The following is a 15803-nucleotide window of genomic DNA, read 5'->3' on the forward strand; positions in this document are numbered from 1 at the left end:
GCCGGAGAGACCCCGGCCGCGCGGTCCCTGTACATAGAGAGACACGTGGGTGGCGGGGGGTGGGCCGCTCCCCGAGCGTCGCGCCTTGGCAGAGTCGTCTCTTCCAGCCCCACCTCTGGGTTTCCGCGGGGACAGCTCCCTCCCGTCCAGCTTTCAGCGGATCTTCTGACTGTTACTTGGCAACTGCGCTGGGGGACCCGCCGTGGCCCCAAGCGAGAGGCCCTCGCTGTGCGGCTGGGAGGTTTAGAGGCTGTGGAGAAGGAAGCTTGGGGCTTTCCTTCTTCCGGTGCCTCGCACCCCCCCCCCGGGGGGCCGCTTTGCATCGAAGGGGTGACGGCTTGGTGACCAGCAGGCTGGCTGCCAGCTAGCTGATGAGCTCGGTGGGTCTGGGGCTGGGCCGGGTGTCAACCTCGATGCTCTCTCCCTACACCGCGGAGATGTTGCCGTCCTCTTCTTGGCGCTGTCCCCAAAGGCTGGGGTTTCCTTTCTGCCACGCCCCCCACGGTTGTTGATCTCACCGGGCCCGGAGTCCGGGTCCGGAGGGACTGTGCTCACCACACAGACGTCACTCACCTCCCGCACCCCGGCCCCCGAAGAGCAGGGGGAGGGGCCAGCGAGATGTGGATGGCTGTGTACCTCAGTCCTTTCTCTAGACGGCAGCCTCCAGCAGCAGCCTCCTCACCTGGTTCTGGGCGGGAGCTCCCTTTCGAGAGGCGAGATGCCACCCAGGCGTCGTTTGTTCAAGCTGGCCAGGGCGAGTGATGAAGTGGAGAGAGCAGGAGATAGACTGGGTGACAACGGGGAACTCCAGAAGCGGGTGGCAGTGAAGGAGAGGGCAGTGGAGGCTAGAGGGAAAGGACCGCCGAAGGTGGGGAGTCTGGGGCGTGGCCCTTGCCTCCCTTAGACCTGTGGGGAGGCGGGGAGTGTGCTCGTCTGGCTCACACACCTCTTCGGGGCTGAGGACATTGTCACAAGCCCCAACTGGAGAAATACTCAATTCCAGTGGCAGGGTCAGAGGCAGGAATTCTTGAAATCTTGCCCGCCCCCTTCATCCTTCCCTATCCCGTGAGCTGAAGCCCTGCTGTGTGTCCCAGGGGCTTTACAGGGGCATCCTGCCACCACCCCAGGGCGCTGGCCCCACGTCCTGTTCTCCCGAGCTCTGACACCGCCTTCTTTCCCTGTGCCCCCCCACCTCCACCCCGATGTGCTTCCGTGTGCATGTCTGTGTACGACTCCCTGCCCTCCCAGCTCCCCTGGCTAAAATTTTCCCAGCAGATTTAGTGCCCAGGGACTGAGCTCACATTTCAGGCTAGAGAGGATAATCCTTGGGCCACCTGCATTTCTCACCCCTGAGGCTTCTTGCTCTGCCTGAGCCATCGGAACCCCCACTTTTCCTTTAACCCCTCCCATCTTCCTACCCCCCAGCCAAGCCAGCTCCCACCAATGGGCATAGCCTTCACCTATGCAACATCACCTCTGGCTCCCCTTCCTTCCCAAGGGGGAGGTGAGGGGCCCAAATTGTGGGGACACCATGTCCCAGGATTTATAAGGGGAGGAGAGGAGAGGCCAGGGAGAGGGAGGCTTGGGCAGGAAGGTTCTCCTGAGGAGCAGTGCCCACCTGCCTGCCAGCACCACACCCGCCTGGATCCCGAGGCTGTGCTTCTCGGGGTCCTGGCATTTGGAGTATTCCTCTTTCTAGTTCCTCTGAACTAGAAGGTACAGGTGAGGTACAGGTGGCAAGCTGTGGCCACAGGTCCCATGTCTTGGCTAGCTGGCACCTGGATGTCATGCCCCATGTGAAGGCAACTTGGCCACCTTGTGGCTTCAGGGAGGGAGGAACTTGGCTTCTCCTTCCTCAGGCACATTCCAGAGACAGAGCCTGGCCTGAGAAGCGGGGAGGGGGACCCCATTATTATTTTTGCCTGTATTGACCATTTCTGCCTAGGTCTCACACAGACAGCCTCACCTCCCACACACGCACAGACTTAGAGAGAAGCCAATTCTTTGGTCTATTTTCTTGGTAGCTTTATGGATTGCCAGGGAAAACGAAAACCAGAAAATTAATTAATCTCTAAAATTAAACTTTACACTGAATGTTCTTGTTTCTCTAATTAGAACCTCTGCTAGCAGCTGTGGCTATACACACACACTCACACACACCCTCACACCTACACGTTTGCACTCCAGAACAGTCAGAGGGTGTCAGGCACAGACAGACTCTAGGTTGCCCAGACAGGCACGCACATGCAATCACTCCCAAGCCCCTTCTGGTGCTCTGCTCATTGCTTGTTGGAAGGAGCCCTGGAGAGCAGGCACCCTGGGCTGTGGGTGCTGCCCCTGACCCACCCTCTGGGGACGGAGTCTGGAAGCTCTGGGTCTTGCTGCCCAAGGATGATGAGGGATGGGGCAAACCTGAATCAGATCCTCCTGCAACCTCGTGGGCTGATGAGACTCCTGTGGGTATGGCCCCAGGGTGGGTGGCTGTGGGGTAACAGGAACTCATGGAGGGCACCCAGAAAGCTCCAGGTGTCTTGGGGGCAAGGGCTTGTGGGGTGGGCTGGCCTGGCTGGGGAGGAGACAGGTCTCTGTCACTTGGGTGCATCACACTGTGGCCTTTCTGTCGTGAATTTCCAAGCGCAAAGATTGTACAAATCAAAATGGTGGATAATAAAGTTGTGGATGACTCACTGACTTCCTGGACTGGAGTGGCACCTCTTTCTCTACCTCCTCCCTCCTGTGAGACGCTCTCAGGGTACTGCCATCTTTCCTTAGCAGTCATCATCTACAGGTGTCTCCCAGGGAAGGCCAGGAGGTCTGAGCCCCTCCTGACACTTCTGTTGTCCCCTTCGCAGGTTGGAGGTTGGAGGACTAGGGGATAGCATGACCTGTAGGGTCAAGCAACAGGGAGATGGCATCTGCAGGGGTGAGGGTGGCAGAAAGAGCCAGGCATAGCTCTGCTGCAGCCAGAGGAGCATGCACACGTGCATTTGTATGTATGTATGTTTGAAGGTCAAGGGTCTGTCAATAGGAAAACGGTGGGATGGAGGTCACGGAGGTGGGCGGCCCCCATGGGAGAGTCTGGGCAGGCACAGTTCCTCAGAGTCCTCTCTGACTTTCCTGTTCCTAGAAGAAGTTGATCATTTATGGGGGTCCAGTAATGGCGCTCTCTGGGCACAGGGGCTGGGTCCCCACTTCATACCCCCTCCGCCCCCACCCCAGGCTCCCGTCCCTGCCTCACAGCTTTATCCGCACAACCCTTGAGCACTCACTCCAAGGATATTCGTGGTCTCCCATTCCCCTGCCCCTGAGCCAGTATGACACTCCACAGCAGGCAAGGCAGGGGCATGAACTGAGGGATGGGGCTGGGGCAGACCCACGTCAGATCACTGCTCTGGCCCTGTTGCCCGTCTCATCCCATGGGGTTCTCAGGGCCATCGGCAGTGATCAGTGTGACATGAAGTGGCCGGGATTCAAGGCCCGCTGGCGGGCTGCTTCTCGGTTGGCATAGAGGGTCTGGCCAATGAGGTACTCGCTCTCCTGGGCGACATCTGACAGGCGCAAGTCAAATTCCAGGAGGGTCGTGTTGTCTGACATGCCTTCTAGGAGCTGCTTCCCACCATCCTGGGAGCAAAGCAAAGGGAAGGGGTCATTTTACATCACTACCCAGGATCACATGCACACACTACACATCTTTAAGTAAATGTGACTAAGACAACAGTTTTTTGTTTGTTTGTTTGTTTGTTTGAGTTGGAGTCTCACTCTCTCACCCAGACTGGAGTGCAGTGGGCCGCTCCCAACCATCGCGGCCTCGACATGCTGGGCTCCGGCGATCCTTCCGCCTCAGCCTTCCAAGTAGCTGGAACTACAGGAGCGCGCTACCACGCCCGGCTCATTTTTAAAATTTATTGTAGAGATGAGGTCTCGCCAAGTTGCCCAGGCAGGTTGCGAACCCGCGGACTCAGGCAATCCACTCACCTCAGCCTCTCAAAGGCGCGGGATTACAGGCTGAGCCACCGAGCCCGGCTAAAACAACAATTTTACAAAACAAAACTTACTTGTGCGGCACATTCAATATTCTATTTCAGTCCATTCAAAACATGGTGGTGAAGACTCACTAAATTGATTTCTCAACCCCCAGTGGTTTGAAAAACAGGGATCTCTGATAATTACATACCTTTGGTTCAGCTGTGGGCATGTGGGGCAAATCTGTCTAGCAAGATGTACAGCTGGCTGGATGCAGTAGCTCACACCTATAATCCCAGCACTTTGGTAGGGTGAGGTGGGAGGATTGCTTGAGCCCAGGAGTTTGAGACTGACCTAGGAAACATAGCAAGATTCCATCTCTACAAAAAGCAAAAATTGCCAGGTGTGGTGGTGTGCGCCAGTAGTCCCAGCTACTTGGGAGTCTGAGGTGGGAGGACTGCTTGAGCTCAGAAGGTCGAAGCTGCAGTGTGCCATGATCACACCACTGCACTCTATCTAGCCTGGGTGACAGAGTGAGACTCCCGACTCAAAGACAAAACAAGATGTGAAGGGGACGTTTTGAAGGGGTGGCATTTGGGAAAGTTCTCCTCCCTCTGAAAAGAGAACAAAAGAGGGGGAGTGTTCTCCCTTTCTCTGGTCTGGGCATGTCTCCTAGTGAGATGTCAGAACTATAACAGCCAGCCTGGGGCCACAGCCACATGGCTAGGGTGTGTAGAGCAGAGGGTGATGCTGAGCCCAGGGGTTCACCAACCTCAGAATCCTTACCCTGGGGCTTCTGGTTATGGGAGCTATTGTGCAGTCCTCCTGTTTCAGTCATTTCCTGGTTAGGCTCTTCACTACTGGAAGCCAAGTAGTCTCCAAGTACTTGTAGTCTCCCCCTCTGGAGACAACGTGTGTGCGCGCGCGCGCGCACAAGGCCGTTCCCATGGGTAGGTTTAGTAATGGGTTCAGTGGCCATAGGGCACCCCCAGTAGTCCTCACAGCTCCAGTCCCTTCTGGGTTGGGTGGGCCAAGCCCAACGTGAATGAATTTCATGTTGGGATGCAGAATGCTGCCATTCTATGGTTGTGACCCAACAGCGTGTTCCAAAGTCAATTTCATGAGTCACAGAAGCATTTAAAAAAATGAAATAGAGCTGGGCTCAGTGGCTCAGCCTGTAATCCTACGCTTTGGGAGGCTGAGGTGAGTGGATTGCCTGAGCCGGGTTCGAGATCCGCCTGGGCAACTTGGCAAGACCTCATCTCTACAATAAATCAAAAAATTAGCCAGGAATGGTAGTGCATGACTGTAATTCTGGCTACTCAGAAGGCTGAAGTGGAAGGATCGCTGGAGCCCAGTGGGTCGAGGCTGCAGTGGCCGGAAGCAGTCACTGCCCTTCAGCCTGGGTGACAGAGTGAGACTCCAACTTAAAAAAAAGAAATAGAATAGAATATAAAGGAAACATCAGTATATATCACCAGCAGTAAAAGTAGATTTCTTGCTTTCTTTTTTGAGTTGGAGTCTTACTCTGTTGCCCAGACTGGAGTGCAGTGGCACACTCCCGGCCACCACAGCCTTGCCCTGCTGGGTTCCAGCGATCCTTCTGCCTCAGCCTTCCAAGTAGCCAGAACTACAGGCACGCGCTTCCATGCCCAGTTAATTTTTTTGATTTTTTCAATTGTAGAGACAAGGTATCGTCAAGTTGCCCAGGTGGGTCTCAAGTCCATGGGCTCAGGCAATACACTCACCTTGGCCTCCCAAAGTGCTGGGATTATAGGCTGAGCCACTGAACACCGGCCAAAAGTAGATTTCAGTGACATTATATTTATATATATGTTCACTAGGTGCTCATGTAAATTCCATTTCTTACTCCCTGAGTTGGTCATGAAAGTTTGAGAGGCCCTATTAGAAAGAACTCAGGCTTTCAGGCTTGGGTTCGAATCACAGATTTGTCACTTTCTACTGACTTGATGCTCTTGGGAAATTCACTACCCTCTCTGAGACTCAATTTTCCAACTGGAAAGTGGGGTTAAGAATACTCATCTTACTTAGATGACTGTGAGGATTAAAGAGAAAATAATGGATACTGGGACACACTCACCAGCACAGTGTGCATGGGTATTCGATGCTGTGTGTAGCATGGAAAGTGTGTGACTTTTTTTTTTTAATTTTGAGTTGGAGTTTCACTCTGTTGCCCAGGCTGGAGTGCAGTGGTACACTCACGGCCACCCCAGCATCGACTTGCTGGGCTCCAGCAATCCTTCCGCCTCAGCCTTCCAAGTAGCTGGAACTACAGGCATGCGTTACCATGCCTGGCTAATTTTTTTATTTGTTGTAGAGAAGAGGTCTCACCTAGTTGCCCAGGCTGTTCTCGAACCTGTGGGTTTAGACAATCCCCTTACCTTGGCCTCCCAAAGTGCTGGGATTACAGGCTTGAGCCACTGCGCTCAGCTTTTTTTTTTTTTTTTTTCTGAGTCGGAGTCCCACTCTGCCACCCAGGCTGGAGTGCAGTACATGCTCATGGTCACCGCAGCCTCAACCTGCTGGGCTCAGGAGATCCTTCCTCCTCAACCTTCCAAATAGCTGGAACTACAGGCATGCGCCACCATGTCCAGCTAATTTTTAAAATTCTTGTAGAGACGAAGTCTTGCCAAGTTGCCCAGGCTGGTCTCGAACCTGCAAGTACCCCGAGGCAGCTGGATTCCACACCCACCCTCAGAGGGCCCAGAAGCGGTGGCTCACCAGCCCGATGTGGTTGCAGGACAGGTTGATGCTGGTGAGCGTGGTGTTGACAGCGAGCACCTGGGACAGTAGCGTGGCGGTGGGCTCGGACAGCTCGTTGCCACCGAGGTGCAGCGTTGTGAGGCACCTGTTGGTCTGCAAGGCATGGGCCAGAGCCTGGCCACCCTCATCCTCGATGCAGTTGAGGCGCAGGTTGAGGGAAATGAGGCTGGTGTTCTGTGCCAGGGCGTGAGCCAGGGACTGGGCACCAGGTGCACGCACCTGGTTGTTGGCCAGGTTGAGCACACGCAGGTGACTGTGGCTCAGCAGCTTGGCAGCGCCACGCGCGCCGCGGTCCCCAATGAGGTTGTGCGACAGGTCCAGCTCCTCGAGGACTGGGTGGTCCAGGAGGCTCCGAATGATGATGCGTGCCTTGTCATCATCCACCTTGCTTCGTGTCAGCCTGAAGATCTGTGGGCAGGTAGAGGGTTTACAGTACCTGCCAGCTGGGGATCATTGGCCTACCTCCTGCCTTCAGCAGGCAGAGGAGAGAGTCCCAGGGAAGCCCCAGGCTCTGCTTGCCTGGTACTGGCCACCTGGCTGGTTCTTGGGAGGGGCAGACCTGCCAGCATGGCAGAGTAGTGCAGAATTGGTGGCAGGTAGCAGGGGGGAAAGCTACCATTTATTGAGCAACTACTATGTGCTGGATATGTGGCTCGAATATCTCATAACCATCATCACCAGCCCTCAGCATCCCAATGAAGAGCAGCATGTTCTCTCCATTTTACAGATCGAGAACAGAGACTCAGGGCAGTTACATCCTGTGCCCAGAGTAACACAGTGATTGAGCAGTGGAGGCAGATTTGGATCCAGTGTGTCTGGGGCCCCAGTCCCTACTGCGCCCTCCCCTACCTGCCAACATCCACCCTGGCAAGGAGAGGGACTCTTTGAAGGAGGTTGCGAAAACCAGGGAGAAAGTGGGGAGGGTGAGAAACAGGAGACGAATGGAAGGAGGAAATAAAAGAAAGGGGTGGGGGCTATCAGTCTGAATATTATATAGGGGAGCCAGTCCTCCTCTCCGTCTCACTGGCTGCTTCCACTCCCCTCACTCCCTTGAGACCTCTGAGTGGCTGCCCTCTCTCCCAACCCTTTCTACTGACCTCTTAGCTAGTTTAGCGTTTTTGTCTCTCTCATTTCTCATCGCTTCTATCTGGCAAAGCCCTACCCTGGGCCAACCCCACTCACGTGTTTGAGTGAAAGTAACTGGCATGGTGGAGAATGTCACATGATGGGACCAGTTGGTCTCACTGGAGCCACCCATAGGCCTGCAATGCTGTGTGCCAATCCTGCTCTGTTTCTCTGGCCAAAGTATTCTCAAAATCTATATCGACTATTTCAACCTTTTCCAGCCTCCTCAGGCTTCAGGGGCCATTGAATGGGAACCCTTCATTCTCCTGATACCAAACAGGCCCACTGCTGCCCATCACACCCCCTCTCCTTCCTGTCCAGGGCCAACTGTCCCGCCGTAGTCCTAAGTCTCACCCTCTTGCCTTCTCAGGAAACTTCTTTGGTCTATGAACCTGTGTCTCTCTCTTGTAGTCCTACAGTCAGCCTCTTTCGTGGAGCTGGATAGAAGACACATGTAAGGTTCATCTTTAGAAAACCCAAAACTCCCGTCTGTTATGGCTCTGCCTTTCTCCCTTCACAGCCAAGTTCTTGAAAAAGCTGATCACAGCCTCCCATCCCTCACTTCCCACTCCCCTCCGAATGCCATGGCTCCCTGGCCCCTGCTCCTGACGTGCCACTGAAATAGCTCCCCACAGGGACCTCCATGCTTGCTAAACCCAGTCCTCAGCTCCATTCTGCCCATTGCTCACTCTGTCTACTTGAAATGCACCTTCCCTTGGCTCAGTGATACAACGCCATGTCCCCCATTTCCTCCCCCGCTCTGGTTGCCTGGCAAGCTTCTTCTTCTTCCATCAAATAACAGGACTCTTCTTGTCTTGCTTTTGGCTCTCCCTCATGAGACTCCATCCAGATCCACGGCCACAACAGTCACCTTCATGAACACAGCACACATCTCCATGCTCAGTGCAAGCCTCTCATCTGAGCTTCAGGTCCTCCACCCAACTAGCGGGAGGACGCTTTCTTTGGGATGCCTCAAACGGAAACTCACTATCCTCACCTCCAAACTGGTCCTCCCTCCTCACTCCCTGCCTCTACAAATGGCTGCTCTGACCATCTGGCCTCACAAGCCAAGAGCCTTGATACCCCCTTCTCCTTTCTTCTCCTCTAGCTCCTCCTAGGCCAGCAAGGCCAGTTTACTTGACTGCCTTGAATCTCTCCACCTCTCTCAGTCTCTCCAGACACGACCCTAGTTAAAATCACCTTCATCTCCACCTGGATTTGGCAATGGTCTCCTAGGTGGTTTCCATGTCCACTGTCGCCCTGCCTGGGCCAGTCTCCCCCATAGCCAGAGGGATATTTTCACACACAAAATCCAATAATGTCATCTGCTTTTTGCCTAAAACCCTTGGGCAGTGTCCCAGAGCTGCTAAAGATAGACAGGCTCCCAAAAAGGCCTCCTTCGCCCAGCATGGCTGACTGCTTACCGCCTCTCTGTTTCCATCCTGCCCTGCTCCCTCACACATGGGTTTGGCTACACATCCTTCTCTGTCCATCCCTTGAGTCGGCCATGTTCACTCTGCACACATGGCTTGTATGTGCTGCCCCCTCTGCCTGGAAAGTTCCTCCCTCTTTCCTTAGACTGTCACTCCTTCTTCTCATCTCTACATAAGTGACACTTGCTCAGGGGAGCCTTCCTTGGCAAGGCCCAATGCCCCTTTCATAATCTCTCATGTGAGTATCTCTTCTGCATAGCATTCATCCCAGTTCAGGATGGCCAGAAAAAAAAATACAGGATACTCAGTTAAATTTAAATTTCCAGTAAACTACGACATGGCCCATAGAATATTTGGGACATACTTACACTGGAAAATTATGGGTTGTTTATCCAAAATTCAAATAGGACGTCCTGTATTTTTGCTTGCTAAATCGGGCAGCCCTATTCTGGCTGCAATCTTATGTTTCTCTGGTTGCTGATTAGAGCCTTTTATTCCACCAGACTGTTAGCTGCAGAAGGCACAAATGGTGTAATTTCGCTCATCGTTGTGTCTTCAGCACCAAGGACACGGTCTGGAGTGCAGATGCACCTCCCCGGAAGCAAACTGAACTGGGAGGGCAGTGCCTTGTTCTGCATGCCCAGAACATGGGGGCTTGGTGCAGGGTGCATTAAAAAACACATGGCTAATGAGAGAGAAGGAAAAAATGTGGGCAGAACACGGAGGCGCACACCTGTCATTCCAGCACTTGGGGAGGCCGAGGTGGGGGAATCGCCTGAGCCCAGGAGTTTAGGATCAGCCTGGGCAACATAGCAAGGCCCTGTCTCTACCAAAAAAAAAAAAAAAAAAAGACAGAGGAGGAGGAAGAGAAGGGGAGAGAGAATCTGAGAGATGCTGAGAAGGGGTGGGGAGAGGCTGCTGGCCAATGGTACCTTGAGGGTGTGGCATGCCTTGATGGTGGCCGCCAAGGCGTGGCAGTCGCGGTAGGTGAAGAGGAAGAGGTTCCACTCGAAGTTCATGCCGCAGTCCTTGACGCCGTACACCAGGTCCAGCTCCTCCAGGTGACTCAGGCCTGCCACCAGGTCGCCCAGCTGGTAGTGGTCGAGGGCGGCCTCCTCCATCTCTCCCTCGCTGCCCGAGTCTGACTGGTCCTCGGTCATGGGCGGTGACGGCATCAGCACGGGCGGCAGGAACTGGTCCACGTGGATGCGGCGCACGTAGTCCCTGCAGAGCGGCAGCAGGTCCAGGATCACCGCGGGGTCCGTGGTGCCCGGGATGAAGTGCTTCAGCAGGTCCTCCAGGTGCCTCTCGAAGAACATGCGCTTCCAGTTGCCGCCGTGCCCGGCCACGTGGCACATGGGCCAGCGCTGCGTGCAGCAGCGGCGCCAGTAGCTTTCGTCGGCGATCAGGTTGGCTGTCACAGCCAGTGGCAGGTCAGGGGACAGGTGGCTCAGGACCTTCTGCTGGTGCTCCGGGAGCAGCTGCTTCAGGATGGGGTTATCTTTGGGAACAGAGAAAAGGAAGCAGGGGTCACAGTGCTGGGCTGTAGGGCCACAACATAGAACCCTGAGCTGGGCCTGCCTGGGGGCACTGAGGAAGGGGGAGACCCAGTCTCAGGGGACAGACAGCCTCTGCTCTCAGGCTCAATCTGCAGGGGAGACACAGCCCCTGGCTCTGGGGTACTCCCGGCCTGAGGGAGGTCATCTCAGCCTCTGTTCCCATCTGATCTCTGGGAGCTCCCAGTCTGAGGACCAATCTTGGATCCAACCCTCAATTATCACCTAGTCTGATGGAGGAGACAATTCCTGGCTTCAGAGCTCTCAATGTGATTCGATTCATTCATTTCAAAATCGATTTTTTTTAGCACTCACTATGTGCTGCTAGACACTGTTTGAAGTGCTGAGAGTGAGCAGAATAGAAGAAGCCCCTCCCTCTCGGAGTTTACATGCTAATGAGGGGAGGCAGTCAATAAACAAGTACAATGTATACACACACACACACGCGCGCACACACACACACACACACACACACACACATATGTATGTAGATATATACAGGTGGCCACAGTTGTGTAGACATATGATGGCCCTGTCCTCAGAGAGTTCCCCATCTTTGGAAAGGATGGATATTACAGAGCATAGAGTTCAGAACCAACCGAGAGCCCACACATAGCATGGAAGACTCCATCAGAGTGGAGGGTGGTTAACCTAGGAGGGCTTTCTGGAAGAGGAAATACAAGAGGAAGACCCAGAAAACTCAGAATTATCTTCTGGAGGGCGGGCCCTTTGTAGTACAGGCTTCTCCCACTAGGTAAGTGTTCTAGGAACCCATCTGCATCAGTACAGCAGCTAATGTTGTTGTGAGAGGCTGCATTCGGCTTCGGTGAGTTTTTTGTGGAGATTCTTTCAACATGTTTGCCCATTTCATGAGGGGTGATTTAGGTGTGCACCTGTCCACACCGTGCTGAGTGTTCAGCAGTTTTTGGTCAAAACCAGCATGACCTTTGTGCCCCACCCTTCCTATTCACTGGGTCTTTCCCTGAGTGACTTTTTTTTGGTTTTTCCAGATGAAAAAAGTCCTCAAAGGGAAATGTTTTGCCAATGTGGAGGAGTTGAAACTAAAAACGTAGAAGCACTAAAAGGCGTCAAAACTGACAAGTTTAGAAACTGTTTTGAGCAGCGGAAAAGCATGTCAATAGGTATATTGCATCAGACGGAGAGTACTTTGAAGGTAACTGAAGTTTAAACATGTAAGAATAAATACATAATTTTTTATAAATAAATTCTGATGTTCTGGGGGTTCCCCTCCACCCCTTATGAGTAGTTCAGGCTGGGTTTTTCTGGACAGAATGGAAAAGGCCAGGAGAGGGCAGAGGCACAGAGGGCACAGGGTGGTAGGTGTCTGATGGGACTTGTGAGTACAGCAGGAGACACTGGCTGGGCTGTGGGTGGAAGAGAAGTGTTGAGTGGGTGAGAGGGTGCCATGTGGGAGGGAGAGGCTGCCCAGGACCCAGTTTCTCAGTTCTCACACCACCTTGCCTGACCTCTGGCCTGCCCCTCCCCACCCACAGCAGAGACAGGCTCACTCTGGAAGTTCTTGATGATGTGCTGAATGCAGAGCTCTGTTAGGAGGGGCACAATGGCCAGTGACCACTCGGCATCCTCTGCAATGATCCGGCGCATCAGGTGGGAATTGGCCCTGGAACTGGGGTTCTTGGACCTCGTGGGGCCTGGCACGACCGAGGGCTTCGAGGGCTGTGGGCCAGAGGAGGACTTGTCCTGGGTGGAGACTGAGGAGTGGCTGGGGCCCGAAGGTGTTGGTGTCATGAAGGCCTCCTGCATGCTGGAGGCTGGCAGTGGGGGAGCAGGTAGCCCCTTGGTGACCTTGGGACAGAAAACTGCTCAGACTGGCAGGTCCTTGATGCAGGTGGAGATCTAGAGCAAGAGGAAGAGGGCAGAGGAGTTGTGTTGGGAGTCTTGGTGGGCATTTACCAAGATAGGTAGGGCAGAGTGGTACTTAAGAGTCAGTCTCTGGAGACCACCAAAACCTAACTTTAGAAGGAGAATCCAGCCGGGCTCGGTGGCTCAGCCTGTAATCCCACGCTTTGAGAGGCTGAGGTGAGTGGATTGCCTGAGCCCGCAGGTTTGAGACCCACCTGGGCAACTTGGTGAGACCTCATCTCTACAATAAATCAAAAAATTAACCGGGCATGGTAGCACGTGCCTGCAGTTCCAGCTACTTGGAAGGGTGAGGTGGAAGAATCTCCGGAGCCCAGCAGGTCGAGGCTGCGGTGGCCAGGAGCGTGCCACTGCACTCCAGTCTGGGCGACAGAGTGAGACTCCAACTCAAAAAAAAAAAAAAGAAAAGAAAAAGAAGGAGAATCCAGATCACCAAAACAAGAGCCCAAATATGGAACATGGAAGACAAACATATCATAGAGCTTGAGCCCGTGGGTTTGAGATCCGCCTGGGCAGGTGAGACCTCATCTCTACAAAAAAAATTAGCCGGGCGTGGTAGCACGTGTCTGTAATTCCAGCTACTCGGAAGGCTGAGGCGGAAGGATCGCCGGAGCCCAGCAGGTCGAGGCTGCGGTGGCCGGGAGTGGCCACTGCACTCCAGTCTGGGTGACAGAGTGAGACTCCAACTCAAAAAAAAAAAAAAAAAAGAAAAATCATGGAAAACATCAACAAAAAAAGCTGTTTCTTTTAAAGAATTAGCAAGATTGATGGCCCCTTAGCTAAAATGACCAAGAAAAAGAGAGGAAAAGCTCAAATAAAAACAAAAGATCAAATCACAACTGACCCCGAAGAAATACAAAAGATTATCAGAGATTATCATGCACACCTGTATGGAAACAAACTTGATAGCCTCAATAAAATGGAGGACTTTCTGACATCACATAATCTCCCTGGGTTGAAACAAGAAGACATTGAGACACTAAATAGACCAGTAACAACCCAGGAAATTGACTTTGTCATAAGAAAACTATCTACCAAAAAAAAAAAAGCCCTGGACCAGACGGCTTTCCAGCAGAATTCTACAAAACATAAAAGGAGGAGCTGATACCAATTCTATTGAAAGTATTTCAGGCAATTGAGAAAGATGCAATTCTCCCCAAATCATTTGATGAAGCTAACCTCACACTAATACCCAAACCGGGTAAAGATCCAACAAAAAAAGAGAACTACAGGCCAATATCCCTTATGAACATAGATGTAAAAATCCTTAACAAAATTCTAGCAAATCGGATCCAAAAACACATCTCAAAAACCATTCACCATGACCAAGTGTGCTTCATCTTCAGGATGCAGGGCTGGTTTAACATCTGCAAGACCATAAATGTAACTAAATACATCAACAGATATAAAAACAGGAACCACATGATTATATCATTAGATGCAGAAAAAACTTTTGATAAAATCCAGCATTCCTTCTTAATAAAAACCCTCGAACATCTAGGTATAGAGGGAACATACCTCAAAATAGTAAGCTCCATCTACAATAAACCTACAGCTATCATATTACTAAACAGACAGAAACTGGAAACATTTCCCCTGAAAACTGGAACAAGACAAGGCTGCCCACTCTTATCGCTCTTGTTCAACATTGTATTGAAAGTCCTAGCTAGAGCAATTAGACAAAAGAAGGAAATCAGGGGCATCCAAATAGGAAAAGAGGAAGTTAAGTTATCCCTCTTTGCTGACGATATGATCCTCTACCTCGAAAATCCAAGAGAATCTATGAAAAACCTGCTTGCACTGATAAAGGACTTTGGCAAAGTCTTGGGATACAAAATAAATGTGCAAAAGACAATTGCATTCTTATACACCAACAACAAGCAGGCGGAGAACAAAATAAAAAGCACAATCCCATTCACAATAGCCACAAAAGAAAAGAAAATAAAAGAACTACTTCAGCATCTTCCTAACCAGAGAAGTGAAAGATCTTTACAATGAGAACTACAAAACACTGCTCAAAGAAATCCAAGAAGACACAAACAAATGGAAAAATATTACTTGCTCATGGATAGGAAGAATCAACATTGTTAAGATGTCCATCCTAACAAAGGCAATCTACAGATTCAACACAATACCCATTAAATTACCAACATTATTCTTCTCAGGCCTGGAAATGACAATACAGAAGTTCATATGGAAACATAAATGACCACAAATAGCCCAAACAATCCTTAGCAAAAGAAACAAAGCAGGAGGTATCATACTTCCAGACTTCAAACTTTACTATAAGGCTACAATAATCAAAACAGCCTGGTATTGGTACAAGAACAGGCATATGGACCAATGGAACAGGATAGAGATTCTAGAAGCAAAGCCTCAATTTCTCAATCAACTCAACTTTGACAAAGTCTCCAACAACAACCACTGGGGAGAGGAGAACCTATTCAGTAAATGGTGCTGGGAAAACTGGCTGATCATATACAGAAGATTGAAACAGGACCCCTACCTATCACCATACACAAAAATCAACTCCAAATGGATCAAAGACCTAAATGTAAAACCTCAAGCTATAAGAACCTTAGAAAACACAGGAGATACCCTTATGAAAATTGGAACTGGCAACCAATGTCTCATCAAAATCCCAAGTGCCCATACCATAAGAGATAAGATAGACAAGTGGGACCTCATCAAACTGACAAACTTCTGCAAAGCAAACGAAACCATTAAGAGAGTGGGGAGACAGTCCACAGAAAGGGAAAAAATATTTGCCAACTGTGTATTTGACAAAGTCCGAATATCTAGGATCTATAAGGAACTCAAATGCTCTGAAAGGAAAAAAAACCAAACAGCCCCATTAAAAAGTGGGCAAAAGCCATGAACAGACACTTCTCAAAAGAAGATATATGAGGCCAGGCTCAGTGGCTCAGCCTGTAATCCTAGCACTTTGGGAGGCCGAGGCGAGTGGATTGCCTAAGCCCGTGGGTTTGAGACCTGCCCAGGCAACTTGGTGAGACCTCGTCTCTACAATAAATAAAAAATT

The 15803-nt window shown here is 51.6% G+C and overlaps 1 protein-coding gene across 1 annotated transcript; it reads right to left on the bottom strand.

Annotated features, from left to right (window-relative positions):
* Positions 1 to 3407: 3407 nt before the first annotated feature.
* Positions 3408 to 12739, bottom strand: TCTE1 (t-complex-associated-testis-expressed 1). The gene is made up of 4 exons (XM_008068690.1): positions 12391 to 12739; positions 10238 to 10806; positions 6706 to 7155; positions 3408 to 3621 (listed from the first exon to the last, which is right to left on the bottom strand). Exons 1-4 carry the CDS (start codon positions 12644 to 12646, stop codon positions 3445 to 3447), a joined length of 1452 nt encoding a protein of 483 aa, XP_008066881.1. The 5' UTR covers positions 12647 to 12739; the 3' UTR covers positions 3408 to 3444.
* Between the last annotated feature and the right edge of the window lie 3064 nt (positions 12740 to 15803).

Source organism: Carlito syrichta, unplaced genomic scaffold, assembly GCF_000164805.1.
Source record: "Carlito syrichta isolate Samal-C Ts95f unplaced genomic scaffold, Tarsius_syrichta-2.0.1 Scaffold311474, whole genome shotgun sequence".
NCBI lineage: Eukaryota > Metazoa > Chordata > Mammalia > Primates > Tarsiidae > Carlito > Carlito syrichta.

Coding starts and splice junctions, on each gene's coding strand:
- TCTE1 (XM_008068690.1), bottom strand. CDS start 12,646: ATGCAGGAGGCCTTCATGACACCAACACCTTCGGGCCCCAGCCACTCC. Junction 10,807..12,390: donor CATCATCAAGAACTTCCAGA/GTGAGCCTGTCT, acceptor CTGTTCCCAAAG/ATAACCCCATCCTGAAGCAG. Junction 3,622..6,705: donor CCTGCAACCACATCGGGCTG/GTGAGCCACCGC, acceptor CTTTGCTCCCAG/GATGGTGGGAAGCAGCTCCT.